Raw genomic sequence first — 15,198 nt, forward strand, 5'->3', positions numbered from 1 at the left:
TCCAGTGTATTCCAAGTCACCTTGTTCCTAACAGTAAAAGGGTTCCTGATGCAGTTGGTAGGAATGTACATCTGTAAGTCCTTCTACTTAGCATGGTTTTGTGTTTTATTTTACAGCAAAGCCAGGGTTAGAATACACGCCACGGAGAGTTTTTGCCTGGAGCACGTAGACACCTTCCTGGGGTGATGGACTCCAATCACGTGTGGAGGAGGTTCTCATTAGGTCCTGTTACCCATATAAAAATGTCTTTATAAATAACATCATGCAGCAGCAGTTGGCCCAAGCTGATGTTGTGTTACATTAGGTCCTTGTGTAAGACAGCCTGAAGTCCCATCAGCATCCTGCAGCACAGAAAAGGATTGTCTTCTCTTTTGCTCCCTCAGTTTGTGTTTGCAGCACAGTGCACCAGTGAAGTTCATCCTTTTATGACTGCTTGTCCCAAGATGGTCCATGCGTCGGGCTGTGCCTTACGGGGAGGAGGTCGTAGTGACCAGGAATGTGACTGTTCCTAGGCAGGTCGTATGGATTCTGGAGGTAACTGGCACTCCGACCACGGGCATCTTGGACCACACTGACAGTGGGCTCTGGGGAAGCAAGGAAAGCAGGGTTATGGTAACCTGCAGTGCTCCCAAGGCTAGTTACTCTGCTCATGTATTTTGTCACAAGCACTGAACATCAGCTTCCCAAAGCAGCTCATCCCCTCACAGCTTTACTGGCAGCACATGGGGCAGACCAGGGAGGAAAACACCAAACAGAGCCAAGGGCAGGTAGTTAGCAAAGCCCTGCAGGAAATGGCTTCAAAAGACCAACACTTCTGCACTTCCAAAGTCTTGCAGCTGGACTGCAGCAGATTAACACAAGAGCATGAAGAGGAGCTGTACCACACACATCCACCACCCTTGCACAAGCCCCTGTCTGGGATGCAGCTCCCCAGCTCAACACACAAAGGCACAGGCCTTCTCCCATGGCCAGCACCTCCCTGCACCATGCCATGTCCATGTTATCCAGGAAAGGGGGCAAAGAAAACACACCGGCACCTACAACAGAATCACCAACAGCCCCTCTTACCAACTTCATAGATGTTTTTATTGGCTGTCGATGAAGTTGGCATTTCGGAATACGGGGACTCCCTGTGCCCAGGCGATTTCATTTCCATGTAGCTGCTCTCGGAGTGTTTGCATGTTAAAATGGGGGGGTCTTTGATGGTGGCGTATGGGTTTTCGCTGCTGTTCAGGGAACAAGTGCTGGAGCTGCACACAGATTCTTTCATATAATCTGCAAGACAAGAGGGGAGTGGCAGTGTTAGTCATTAGCTTCCTTGGGTTAATTAAACCTCTGCAAAAGAGTTGGGGGACAAGGGGGCACAGGGTAAGGAAGATCCTTGAAGCATCCAGCACAGACACCCGACGCGTGTGCTCTGGGTGTATCCAGACCATTGCATCCACACTCACTAGCAAGAAAGAAATCAAAACCTCAGTACCGAAGGTTTTCCTGTAAAAGGTTCTAGTTGTCATTTACTGCAGTATTTAATTGGAGGTGGCACCTTTCCCTCCCTCCCTCTAATTCCTAAGGAGTTTTAATCCCACTCCACAGACCCATGCACATGGCTGTGGTACATCGGTTCTGCAAGCAGGACCTTCTGCTGCTCCCTGGCCTGTTGGGCCAGATACAGGGTTGGTGTCCTGGGGCTTTGGTCAACATCAAATGCCATAGATTTGAATACAGAACATTTCCAGCAGGCATAGAACTGCATCAGTGCAGCGTGTGTCCCCTGAGAGCGCTGGTTTCTGGGGCTATCCGGCACCAGGAGAAGCCGATTTCATATTCCCACTGCCATTAAGACTGGGAGGAGGCTGCTCCTGCTAGTGGGGAACACTTGGGTTTCCACAAGGGGGACAAGCCTCCATCTGAGCCTTGCTTTTGCTTTGCCTTTTTGTGCCTCCCCACCCCCTCCCCGCTGTAGATAATCTACTGCTCCTCTCCCCTAGGCTGGAGAAAACAGGAGATGGCGACGGAGGAGGCGCTACATGGGGAGAACAAGGTTGTTGTGAGAGTTGTAACCACGGTCTCCTCTGCCAGTGCCCGTGGCGGGGGTACAGTGCCAGCCTGCTGCAGGGTACAGTGCCAGTCTTGCTTTAAAACAAAAAACAATAGAGAATAAATTGACATTCAAGAACGTGCCATTGCTGCTGTGTGCATCCTGCTGGGCAGTGCCAGTAATTTAGAATTAGAGCGATGCAATGAAAGATGAGGCATTTTCTTGTGCTGGGTTACAGTACAAAGGCAGATCCTGGTATATATGAAATACTCCTGGTGAAATAGCGGGACTTGCAAAATAGCTGCAATCCCAGCTGCCCCCGCTGTCTAGTATGGGAGACAAAAAGAGAAATGCAGGTTAAGAAATAAGACAGACAACAAGATATCGCTTCTCCTTTACAAACCTCACCTCTGCGCCTGTCCTCCCCAGCCTCCTCACTCACTCCTCAGGTTTGCTTCACACCATGCTGTGGTTCTCCCTCCCTCAGCTCTGGGGTTGTGTCTGTGTGTCCATCATCACCGCGGGCATGGTGCCCTTTGCCTTGGCTCAGCACTGAGGGGAGTTGCACTGAGCAGGCACCCAGAGCAAGGTGTTAGGGCACGTCCTGCAGTGAGCTGTTGAGTTTCTGTGCTCTAATTTCAGCCATAGGAGCAAATCCTGTGAGCCCTCAGCAATCAGGGTGAGTGAAACCAGCTGTGGGAAGCTCCACCTCAAAGCAAACCAGCTGCACCGTGCTGGACCATCAGGCACGTGAAGGCCCTGGCACCAGTGCGGTGTTTATTTAGTTATAATATTCCAGAACTCCTCCTCTGACTTCAGCCTGGGTGACATGAGCAATGCTTTTGCTTCAGAGTGAAACACGTCTGGTTTAGTACAGCACAGGAGGCAGGAACCAAAGCCACACAAATATTCCCAGGCTGCAGGCACCAAGGTTGAGCCCTCCGGCTTTCCCAGCCCCATCCCATTTAGGCAAGTCAGTGGAAAGCTGTCCCATTCCGTCCTTCTACTGGGCAATAGAGCAACCCTGCAAGACCAAAGGCTTCTGCACATGGATGAGCTCAGTGTTAGTAGCTTTTGCTATGCATGAGACTTAAATGAAGGTGCCACACAGCCGAGGCTCAGTTAGTGTTTAAAGGTGAGGAGACAGTAGGCAAAGACTGACAAATACTGTCATAAAATGCAGATCTTTGGGCTACAAATACCTGTATGGACCGGGCCTGTTCCGGAGTCCCTGGGAAGGCTGTGCTATGGGTGAACTGGCTCATGTAGGCAAGGAGCTGAAAGCGCCTGGTGCTGCCCCAGGCTGGAGTAGGAGCACTCTCAGCTTCAGGGACATGACCTGGATGAGGGACTCAATCCTGAGGCTTTTGTTTTGTTCTTAGGCAAAGAAAGGCTCAGCTTTACCTGCAGCAGCTCACAGCTCCTGGTGGCTACTACAAGTGTGCAGTGTTCGTCAGGACAGCCTGGGCAGCCTGTAATAAGCCAGCTCTGAATTTTGGTGTGTGAGGACAGGAAGACTGCTGCAAAAGAGAAGGCTCCAGGGAGACCTTGGAGCAGCTCCAGTGCTTAAAGGGGCTACAAGAAACCTGGAGAGGGGCTTTGGACAAGGGCCTGTAGGGACAGGACAAGGGGGAATGGCTTTAACCTGCCAGAGGGGAGATTGAGATGAGCTCTGAGGCAGAAGCTCTTCCCTGTGAGGGTGCTGAGGCGCTGGCACAGGGTGCCCAGAGAAGCTGTGGCTGCCCCATCCCTGGCAGTGTTCAAGGCCAGGTTGGACACAGGGGCTTGGAGCTCAAAACAGAGCTGGGCTCAGACAGATTAAATGTGGATTATAAAAGACCACTGGCTGCTACAGCGACAAAGGGGGGTAGTGAGAAGTCCTGCTCCTGCAGTAGCTGTGTGGGTCAGTGCTGATTTGTTTATGGAAGTGGGAACACCAGAGCTGCCATAGGCAAAAATCCCAGCACATCGTGTGTTTTGTGAAGTCCAGCTCAGCCACTCTGACCTTCCTAAGCTAAAATTCACCTGCACTGCTTCTGGGGCTGACACCACCTCCCAGGCTGGACCAGCACTTCCCTTCCCAGAAGACACCCATGAAATCCCCCTTGGGCTGCCCTACTCATTTGGCCTCTCCCAGGAGCTGCCTTTTCCCAGAAGATCCTGGGAAGCAGCACGTCAAAGAGCCGGTTCCCGCTGACGTAAATGGGAATTCTGTGTCTAGCTAGGGACTAGACCCTTTGCTCTGGATGCAGTATAATTCACGGAGCACCAGCGTGTGTGGCAGTGTGCTATACACCAGGGAGCCGTTAGCCCACAAGGCATGTTATGTGCAAGATCACAGAGAATTTAACTCTCAAGGATGTAGAAGTGTCTGAGTTACTTTGTCATTAAGGGGATTTTGGGCTAATTAAGAAGTCTGACATCAATTGTCAAGTTTCATGAACTAATTTAACCCAGAACAAATGTATTTAGGAAGCCTCAGCCCACTCGCCCTGTAGGACACGTGTGAGCTCTGGCCATGCTGCCTCATTGTCCCCATGTATTGAGCTCTTGTGGTAGTGCCACAGCACTGGCTGTGAGCCCTCCATCAGCTGAACACACTAGAGAAATATGGAGAAATATGGAAATACAGGGAATAGGCTCTAATTTTGAAGTCCCTGTCTCCGTGTTGCCTGGATACCAACCACCAGACCTCTGAAGGTTTTATTTTTGATACCAGGGACTGGAAATGTACTTGTTCCTCCCACAGACCGAGTTCCTCTCTGATAATCCTCTGGCATACTGATGGCAGCCTCGGTCCCTACAGCCACGTTTGAAGTGCTAAGGCACTATGATGCACACAGGTGAAACATGTTCTCCTACTCTTTAATGCCATGCATGGGTGACGTGCAGCATAGCGTGTCTGCTGGCTGCTGTCATTGACCTGCTTAACCTTGGCTGCTCTAGGACAGCAACCCAGCAACAGCTTATTGCTGTGTTTTGGAGGGTGACACAGCTGTGGGGACACATTCCTGCCTACCAAACAAATGAACCACACTGAACCAAGCCCTGAGTCCCTGAGGGAAGTGCATCAGTGTTTCGAACTGCTGGGACCTCACTGCCTGTCATGCAAAGTCTGAGCATCAGCCCTGGGACCCCCCGAGTGCCCTCCTGGCAGAGCATCCCGTGCAATGCTCTGGGCTGGGGTCAGCACCAAACACCATTTTCAGCTGCAGGGCAAGATTTCTCCAGCGATACCTAACAGATACTGGTGGGAAAAGACATCATCTTTAAACTGTATTAAAGTATATATGAGCAAAGCACCCGCCTGCCAAGTCTTTTTGCTGACAGAATCCAATTGTTTGGGACTGGGAGTTCCTTTCATGTGCATGACCCAGCTTAGAAGATACTTTCTCTCCATCTTTTGGATGAATTTGGCTAGTCAGGGCCAATGCAAGACCTAGCAGGGCAAGGAGAGCTGCACACTGAGCATGGGGCACATCACCCAGCTCCTCCTGGGAATGAGACTGCCCTGGGGCTGCCTGAACCCGGAGCCTGACCTGCAGACTGAGCTGCCAGAAGCTTTTAGCCATCCAAGGGCAGATGCTTCTGAGATGTCTATCTCTGCCAACTGCCTGCAGGTGAGCTACCGAAATCCCCTGGGATGTCAGTGTCTTCCTGTGTCCCCAGCACCCTGCCCTTGGCAGCGCCAGCCTCCCTGACACAGCTTCTATTTTTCAATTTACAAGTGATAAACATGGAAAGAAAATGGCTCAGATCCCAAATAATGCACAGAATGTGCAGCAGCAGCAAATGCATTTCACAGTTTGCTGTTCCTGTAATTCCCTTTCTCCTGTTCACACCGGGTGCCCCACTCGGTGTGACGGTGTCTCTGGATGGGAATTCCTCCTGCATGTGTTCAAAGCAGCTTTTTGACTTTTTAAACACAGTAATTTAGTTGAAACTAATCTTGAAATGAATAGTTCCATGTGAAGAGAACAACTTGCTAGACTAGAATAATAGAAAGGGAGTCACTGAAGTGGCTGAAACCAGTGGATTGAATCAAATGTACATAAATAACCCCTTAGTATTTTAAATCTAGCTTTATCGGGAAGGACTTTGCCGTGGATCAGTGGCTTCCTCTGGTGAGCCTGTGTGTTAAGGCAATGTTTTAGCAATATTATGCCACTTTATTTTGTAAACAGCAGCTACAAAATCATCATCATTCTCTAGGCCTGGCTATAGGCTGGTCATTGCGTTTTATGTGCACGAGCTTTCAATATCCCTTGTGAGTTCAGATGAAGGTCTTGCTCAGTAACACCTCGGCCGTAGCAGACCAGTGGGTGCCTTCAAACCAGCTCTGTTTGAAGGTACCATTTTTCCTATTACTCAGCTGATACCAGCTCAAGGACACTACAAAGAGGCTGTGCAGTATTTACCTCCTGGGCTGAGGGAGGGACGTTCCCAGCTGGTGCGTGAACACACAACAGGCTGGAATTCAGATCAAGGCCCTCTGTCTCTTCTGAGGGAGACAGACTCCTTGCTCCATCTCCTGGACCACAAGCTCAGTGTGCCAAACCCAGCCCAGACTCCCAGGAGCTGATGGGGACCACTGTGCCAAGTGGTCTTGAAGTCCACACTGAACTGGAGTATTCTGAATGTAAACCTGGAGGAAAACTGAAATGTAAAATCACTGGGCCCTGTGCTCGTGACTCCTCTACGAGCCCTTTTTAGAACTGCCCTGGAGTCAATGCCCATTAATTGCTTCGTGCCAGCAGGACTGGTTAATGTACCGAGTGAGGTCTTTTCTCAAGCTCTGCTATAAATCTCTTTCAGAAGGGCCACGCAGCAGGGTCAGCTTGTTTTCTAGTGGCTTTGTTTAAGCTCTGGAGAGCCAAGACCCTTACAGAGCCACAACTTAGCAGGCAAATGCACCAGCCTATCATCAGCAACTGCCACCAGGAAGCCCTTGTAGATGACTAATAGGTCCTAAAAGAGCTTCCCCTGGCCAGACAGCTCCACCTGCACCTCCTGTCCCTGCAGCAGAGCCCTCCCTTTTTGTCTTATGCTGCTTTGCTGAGGCAGGAGCCTCCAGCCTTGTAAAGACTTGAATCCATAATTCATGGGCCCCAGACATCTGGCTCGGAGTCAGGAGTGCTGCCAGCTGAGCGTATGTTGTAGGTGATGGCTCTGGCCCTCTCTGCCTCTGCATGGCCCCTCTCCCGGGTGCCCAGGTCTCTCCTATCTCACCTCTTCTACGACACCCTCCTCAAACTCTTTGCCAAGGTGGCTGCAGGCACTGGATACCATACCTTTGAAGCTTTTTTCCATTATGTATGTGTTCTGACGTCTATCCATCCCACAAGCACCTGCATGGAAATGATATATAATGGAAAACAAATAAATATTTATGTAAATTGGATTGCTTTGATGACTGAGCAGCATATATTCTTTCCCCTAAATTGTACATCAAGGCCCTCATTTAGGGAGGCTCTTAAGCACATCCTCAGCTGTAAGCGTGCACTCAGTGCAGTGGGGATTCTGTGCATGCCTTGAATTGTTCACATGCTTAAGAGCGTCCCTGGAAGGGAGGGCTTTCCTGAAGCAGGGCGCTGCTCTTTAGCAGGAGCAGCTATCCATCAGGAGAACAGCCCAAAAATCATCTGCTGATATGTTCATTACTGAAACACTAGGTTGGATTAGTAGGAGCCTAAGGAGAAATCATCTCCCTCCAAATGTGAGTCCACAGGTTCCATTACATTATTCTGTGACTAATTTTAGGCTTTGCTTCATCGTGGATGGTATGTTATTTAATTCACAGTCTTAGATTCTAAGGTGTGTACAATCCTTCTCTAAGATTTGCCTATCAATGTGCACAGTTCAAGAACTGATGTGACCGCAGTCCCCAAGTGACTGCAGAGGCCTGAAAATGCAGCAGCTGAGAGCAGGGAGCTGACAGCAGACTTCTGCCTTATGCAGCTCTGTAAGAACTTGCTGTTCCTTATAGAAGCAAAGATAGAGGGGATGGGAACCTTTACTGCAAATGATCCTAGATATCGATCAGAAGGCAAATCTAATGGAAGCCTTTAAATCTTTTTAACTATAGAGTCTGATATGTGTTACTGACTAGCAAAATCAACACAAATTTGGTTACTGAGATAGAAATGTCTTTGCGGCTTATGGGATTCCCAATCAAGTAACTAAGTTATGCTGGTAAAAGAGCCCTGCAAACAGTGTGTCCCAGAGGTCTCCCAGCTCTTTGTCCTTGCATGTCCTCTGGTCACTACAGAAAAAGCTGTCACCATCACTGGCAATGCCGTACCAGTCCCCTTTTCACAACACCTTTGCTTTTGCTAAATAAGGAAAATCACTAAATTAGACAATAAATGTGTTACTGGCACATCAAAGACACCCTCCTTTGCAGCGTATCCACCCCTGAGCACAGGAAAAGGGCTGGTGATTCACAGCTGTCTCTCTCTGATGGGGCTCTTTCCTTTCTGGCCAAGAGTGACTGTCCAAAGCTTTTGAGCACCTTCTGCTTTGTTTTCCACCACTTGTCCTGAGCCAATTCCCAGACTCACTCCCGGAAAGAAGCATCAGAGGGCAAGGCTGCCTGGGTGGTTTGGGCACAGTGTGGAAGCTCTTTCACACAGCAGTATCTGCTGTGTGCTTTTTCCTCTCCTGGATTCTGCATAGGGCAGAATCCTGAGTGAAGAGGATGGAGCTGATTCATCCTTTGGCTCACATCCACAGGGCTGGTGCTCTCTTTCCCAGCAGCGGTGCTCCCAAAGGCCATCCCCATTGATCAGACATTGTCCTGGCAGGGCTGAGCAAGCCCCCATGGGCAGAACACCCAAGCAGTGTCCAGGGCAGCTTCATGGGCAAACACGCAGGAGCCTCCTGCAAGAAGCAGCTCACACCACGCAGAGCAAGGCTGGAGTGTTGGTGGGCACACAACTGGGGTCACAGGGTGAAGGGGGCTGTACCCACACAGCGAAAGCAGTGGCAGGGAAATAAAGGAGATCCAGGCTGGCCCATGGGGAGGTGCATTGGACACAGCATTGCCCACGTACAGCAATAGCAACACCAGCAGGAGCTTCTGGCTTTGGAAGACTGGGATGAATAACTGCTCAAGCCCATAACCTAGTCCCCTCCAGTAACTTTATAATATTGACCATTTCAGAGTTAGAGATAAAGCAAGAACAAAAAACACAGTGTCCTATGATAGGACAATGTCCTCGTAGCTGCTGGCGATTAATGAGATGCTTAGAGTAAGGACCATGAGGAGTAACTGATTTATGGAAACAGAGGTTACCCAGGGGATGGTTACCTGTGCTCACTGCACAGTCCATCTCTGTACAAGAATGTTGTATCTGCTCTGAGCATCCTCATCAGATCTGTACAGAAATGTTCCCACTGTGACTGTGAAGACCTGAATAAAGGCTGGAGCCTTGGGGCTGCTGCAGTATCAACCAGCACTTTTGGTGGCTTGAAGGGGAAGGACTCCACCTTCTGAGCATGTTTTGTCAGATCAGCTCCCTGTGAGCTCCTGCCAGTCCTATTGGAAATGTCAGGCATGTTTGGAAGGGCTTCTGCAGCCGCAGACATCGCTGTGTCTGCTCTGAGTTAGCCCAAACTTGCTGAGACCCCGCCGGAGGGCAGGCTGCTGTATGAACACAGCATTCAGCTGAGTGAACCTCACTTCTGGTTCTGAGCTGTGTAACAGACACACTCTGAGCTCAGTGCTCACTCCAGTATAGCTTCTTATAGGAGGATGGCTCAGAAAAGATGGGATACACCTGCTAAGGAAGATACAGGTGGAGCTAATGCTGCCCTGGGAGGGCTACAGGACCCCTCAAAGCCCTTCCCAGCCTATTCCCTGTAATTCTGCCTTTAGTCTTCTGAGGGTTTTGTGACCCATTTTTGCCTATTCATTGCATTCCTCAGGAGGTGAAATGAGTGATAGATACATTACTTTTTAAACAGCAAAAGTAATTAATGTGGAGAGGGCCTAAACAGGGCAGGAATCTGGCTCTTCAGGAAAGGCCAGGTTTAAATCTGAAGTTAAATTGTCTGCTGGGGTGAAATCAGAGTCTCGGATAGAAATATTTTTCTCCACCTTTTTGGCTTTGAGAAATATGCACAGTCAGGTCTGAACCAAACTTTGAGTCACTCGGGATGTGCTGCAAATCACACTCAGTCTCTGCTCTGAGCACTGCTGTTAGAAAAACAATACAGATAAAACCAGTTTTGTCTGCAGCCTGCTGTGCCCAGCACTCCAACTAATGAGCGTAACAACCTTTTCTGAACTCAGTAGGTGGTTTAGGACATTTGACTGGCTTGGAATAGGAGCTGGAAGATGGACTCTGCAATTGCTTAATGCTGACTGGACTGGAAGAGAGAGGTTAGTCACAGGGCAAACAATTCTGGTTCTGCAACAAGAAACAGTGAATAGAAAATGCAAAGACAAGGCATTCCTTGAAATTAGTAGGACTAAGCTGCATTGAACAGGTAGTGATACACAGCAAAGGTGACAAAGCCACCATTCCTTGGCACCACAGATACCCAAACCCTGATTTCTCAAGCACGCATCCATGAGAATGACTTGTGCAGATGTGCTTATCACTAGACTCCATTTAACAGGTATGATTGTCTCTCTGACAAAGCCTGATACTTGAAGCTCGTAAGGAAATGTGGCAGCAATAAAAATACAGGCTTTGTTCTGCTCCTTGCATTTCCCAGTTGGAAAGAACCCAAACCTGGCAACTGCAAAACAGGTAAAATACCTCCTCAGTATGAGCAGCCCTTTCTCTGCTCCCTCAGAGAACATCTTTCTTTTTTCCTTTCCCTTTCCAAATAAAGTATCTGAGGAATGACTCCTGCCTGAGCAAAGGCCAATGATGCAAACTGTGAGCAATCAAAAGGTGATTTCCAAAGCTGTAAAAGCACAGCCTGCAAGAGTGAGGAGAGCAAAGAGGGGTTAATGAAACCACTCGTGTCTGTTACCTGTGGGATCACCTTTACGAGATACACAAGCAAATAGAAAGTACATGGTGTTTCCAGAAAGCATTCTATTGACCCTCTTACAGACACAGAAATAAAGATACATTGCTTGGAAGTGAGGAGCTGTGGTGCCAAGCGCACAGAAGAGGGCACGGTACCACCCACCAGCTGAGCAGCAGTGCTCTGCTGCTGATAGAAACAGTGTCCTGGGTCCTCCTGAGCTGCCAGCCCTGCTCCTGGATGAGTAGCTTGGGAGTAGCTGCTTCTCGTGCTGTCCCCGAGCTTGGAGATCAAATGGGGGTCTCAGTCTGGATCCAGCATGGTATTGGGAAGCAAGTTTGTCCCCATCAGAAGAGTCCCTGAATCCTTACATCCAGTCTGAGCACAGCCATGACCCTGAGGAGTGAAGGTGTGCTGCAGTTCAAAACACAGAAGGTGTCAGCCTGGGACAGGTCTGGACAGCATCCAACTTTGAGCACAGTGTTTGCTCAGAAATGCCTTGCAGAGGTCAAGAGAAAGAAAAGGGAATTAAGAAAACTCCTTATGCTTGCAGGTTTTAGCAGATGAGTGGCCCAGTTAATTTTCACACAGATATTCTTATGATTTCCTTTCCCCCAGCTCTAATTCATATTTATGACACTTGCAATTCCTAACAAGCCTACAGACATTCCTGTGTGCCTGGTTCATCCGAAGACTGTGTCATTGGCACCACTGCCTCAGCCAGAGGAGTCACTGGCTGAAAAGCCAGGGAGGTGAGTTGAGGGTTTTCCATCCGCTCCCAACTTCTACACATCTTCTCTCTAGAATATTCCATGGGATCACAGCAGAGGAGTTGTCCGCTGCCATTTTAACTGTTTTGAACTGAATCCAGCTTTTAGCCCAACACATGAGCTGGAGCATCAGTAGCATAAAAACTAAGTGGGATGAGAAGGTGGTACCTCGAACTTTTCAGTATTTCCGTGCATGATGCAGCTTAAAGGTCAAGATCCCCCATGTGATCTTATTAGGCTTCACTTTATTGTCTGTTTACAATTCAAAATTGATGTTTTTGGCTTTCTTCTGAAATTTGCACACGTAGGTGGAATCTGCAGCTTTTATTGCTGCAGGATTACCATGAAATGAAAACATTTTACAGTAAAAATGGCCTTGAACTGAGCAAGAATTCGGCATTATCAAAGCCAGGATAAGCAAGTGTTAATTTTCATAGTGAAAGGGAAGAAAAAAGATCTCATTTTTATCAATTAGTGTGAAAAAACATTTTGAAAGAAGCAAAGAAAAAAAAGAAGATATGTATTTGAGATGCAAAATGCAATGGAAAAAAGAGTGACTGTTTTGCTTAACTAAAGTATTTATCACTTCTACATCATTCTTACTGCAAAGGCATTTAACGTCACTTCTGCTAGTAAAATAAAATGCATGAATGCAGGGCAAATGTGGCACACAGGGAGTTCAGGACACTGCAAGGTAAGAATAAAGGCAGTGAGTGAAGCAGTAAGATGGGAAAAAGAAAATGAACTTGATTTGGAAATCCTCGCCCCCTCCCCAGCTCTCCAGATCAACACAACAGCAGTTCTGCAACTTGTTACACAGAAGAAAACATTAATGGCTGATAATGATGGAAAAGGTTTTGCATTGAAGCTCGACAGGTTTGTGATTTTCCTGATGCAGGGAAGACCTGATCTTTGGAACGAGGCATGGTGCGTGACCAAAAGAGCAGTGACAAGATGCGATGCCTGATGGTGCCCTATCTTAATTCCTTTGCCATCTGAGCTGTGAGATAGTTGACCTTAAAACTCCCATAATACCACTTAATACTGCACTTCCCCATGCTGCAAATTTTCAGTAAGGAGTTAGTAATCCCAGTAAAGGAAAGGGCAGACGCTTTCTGCCACTGACAAACTAAACTCCAACTGCTTAGATAGGAAAACAAATAGCATCCAAGGGACTAAATCTGGATGGGTTTGAGATAAGAGCTGCTAAAAACCCTGTTAAAACTGAAGCCAGGGAGAATGAACTCAGAAAGGGCAATTAAACTTCACTCTTGGCTTGTTTGCACTGGCTGGGCATTAAAATTGCCCGAAAAATGGCCACTCTGATTAACAGGCAGATAACAGGGTGTATGTATTGCATGCTCTAGCTCCCGCAGAGGCTCTGGTTTTGTGGACATGCCAGTATGGGGTGCTAAACTTTATTAACCATGAAAGGACAAAAATAATCCCAAATTTGAATTTTTAATGTTTGAAGTTAGTCCTTAAAAAACCATTTATAGAGTAGTTGATTGTGATTACACCGAGCAGCTGAGGAAGGGAGACTACAATGGATATTGACTCTTCTTTCCCAACCTGTGGTTTGTGGTAAAGGAAACCATTTCCAATACTCCATCTTTCACTACTGGCAATTCTGATTGTGAAATAAAGACACCACCAATATTCTTCATTATGGTTAATGCCTTTAGGAAAGGCTGACTTGGATTTGGAATTGCTCTAAAGTCTACTGAAGTGATTAGATTGTTTAAACATTACTGACCTAGTTCATTCAGATAGCTGTAGGATCTCCAGTCTGCAGTTTCTCTGTCAAGGGTTTTGTTACTGAGCTGTTCAAAAAGTATGATAATGGGTTAATGCTGAAATAAAGACAGTTCCCGCCCAAGACTACAGCCCAAGGATGGTATGAATCAAAATGGGAGATGACTGTTACCTTGGCCTCACCATTTCAGTTCTTTAGCTGTATGAATCTGACAGTTGTTCACTAGCATTAGGGAAAATCACAAAGGAAAGTCACTTCACCAAGCAATGAACACAAGCATGCTGGAAAACACAGGATTTCCTTCCGCATCCAGGGATCACGACTGGGATGCTTGTGTGCATGGAGTGTCATGCTGGCAGTTTCAAAACAACTAATGGAGATGGATGGATCAAAACCACCTACATAACCATGCAGATAGGAGCTGTTTGGAACAAAGGGGATTTGCTAATACATCTGTGTATTTATTTAGGTAAAAGAGACGTACTGGTTACAAGATTTCTCTCAATTCAAGGAAAATAACATTGGCAATAAGGAAGCATCAAGCCCAGTGCACATCTGCCAGCAAAAGTGGAGAGAAGTCCAGGGCTGCCATCCAGATGGGGCTGCTGGAAAAGCACCTCTTGCCATGTGGCAGCTGGGACCCTCTGGGTGCCAGCGTGGCGGTGCCATCTGGAGGAGGTGGCAGTTGTATTAAGCACGTGTGTCAATGTGCTCTTCAATTTTCTGTCATTTATAGAAATCTCACTGGAGCCAGGTGATGCTAAAGCACGACACCAGAGGCAAGCACAGTGAGATGGTGATCTGGGGGACCTGGGGTGAGCTCACTGGAGCATCTTTTATGGTGGTCAGCAAAGGACAAGGAGCTGCTGTTTTGGGGCGTTCGGCTCAGCTGGACTGCGTATGGAGAGGGGCATTTTACAAAGGCCTGTAGGGACAGGATGAGGGGAATGGCTTTAACCTGCCAGAGAGGAGATTGAGATGAGCTCTGAGGCAGAAACTCTTCCCTGTGAGGGTGCTGAGGTGCTGGCACAGGGTGCCCAGAGAAGCTGTGGCTGCCCCATCCCTGGCAGTGTTCAAGGCCAGGTTGGACACAGGGGCTTGGAGCAACCTGCTCTAGTGGAAGGTGTCCCTGCCCGTGGCAGGGGTTGAAACTGGAGGAGCTTTAAGGTCTCTTCCAACCCAAACCATTCTGTGATTCTATGTGATCAGGTGAGTCCCAGAAAGGAGGGTCTGTGAATCACTGTGGTTGCTGAGTTTTCCACCTCAACATTTGCCCCGCAAAAGCCACATCTGCTGGTCCTGAGGAAGTGTCAGTTCAAGAGCAAATCCCAACCCTGATTCTGAAAAATTATAGTTATGAAGCCATCACAGCTCTCCTGTGTCTGCTTCCAAACTGGAAAGCTCCTGCCCAGCTCTGCTATTTTGCTGTATTTACAAGAAAATGAATAACAATAATGGAGGTTAAAATTGAAAGGAAGCATTCAAAATCACCAAACCGTTTCCTTTTTCCTGATCTCTCATTAATTTTTGCTTAGCTTTCATAACAGGTTTTAAGACCCACTGATGTACTGAAGTCTATTGGAATATAAAATCCCAGCTGGTTCCCAGGGTGAGGAGCACTGTGCAGGATGCTGTGCAAAGAGAGACCATGG

General features: G+C 47.9%; 1 protein-coding gene across 1 annotated transcript in view; it reads right to left on the bottom strand.

Moving 5' to 3' along the window:
* Nucleotides 1–423: 423 nt before the first annotated feature.
* The window catches only part of MEGF11 (multiple EGF-like-domains 11), a 203,527-nt gene continuing 188,752 nt past the window's right edge, over nt 424–15,198 (bottom strand). The window contains exons 21-23 of the mRNA XM_010023922.1: nt 7,330–7,386; nt 1,069–1,275; nt 424–584 (exon numbers count right to left, since the gene is read on the bottom strand). Of these exons, the coding sequence (XP_010022224.1) occupies nt 424–584; nt 1,069–1,275; nt 7,330–7,386 (425 nt within the window). The remainder of the gene's footprint in view (nt 585–1,068; nt 1,276–7,329; nt 7,387–15,198) is intronic.

This window comes from Nestor notabilis, unplaced genomic scaffold, assembly GCF_000696875.1.
Source record: "Nestor notabilis isolate BGI_N333 unplaced genomic scaffold, ASM69687v1 scaffold6081, whole genome shotgun sequence".
Taxonomy (NCBI): domain Eukaryota; kingdom Metazoa; phylum Chordata; class Aves; order Psittaciformes; family Psittacidae; genus Nestor; species Nestor notabilis.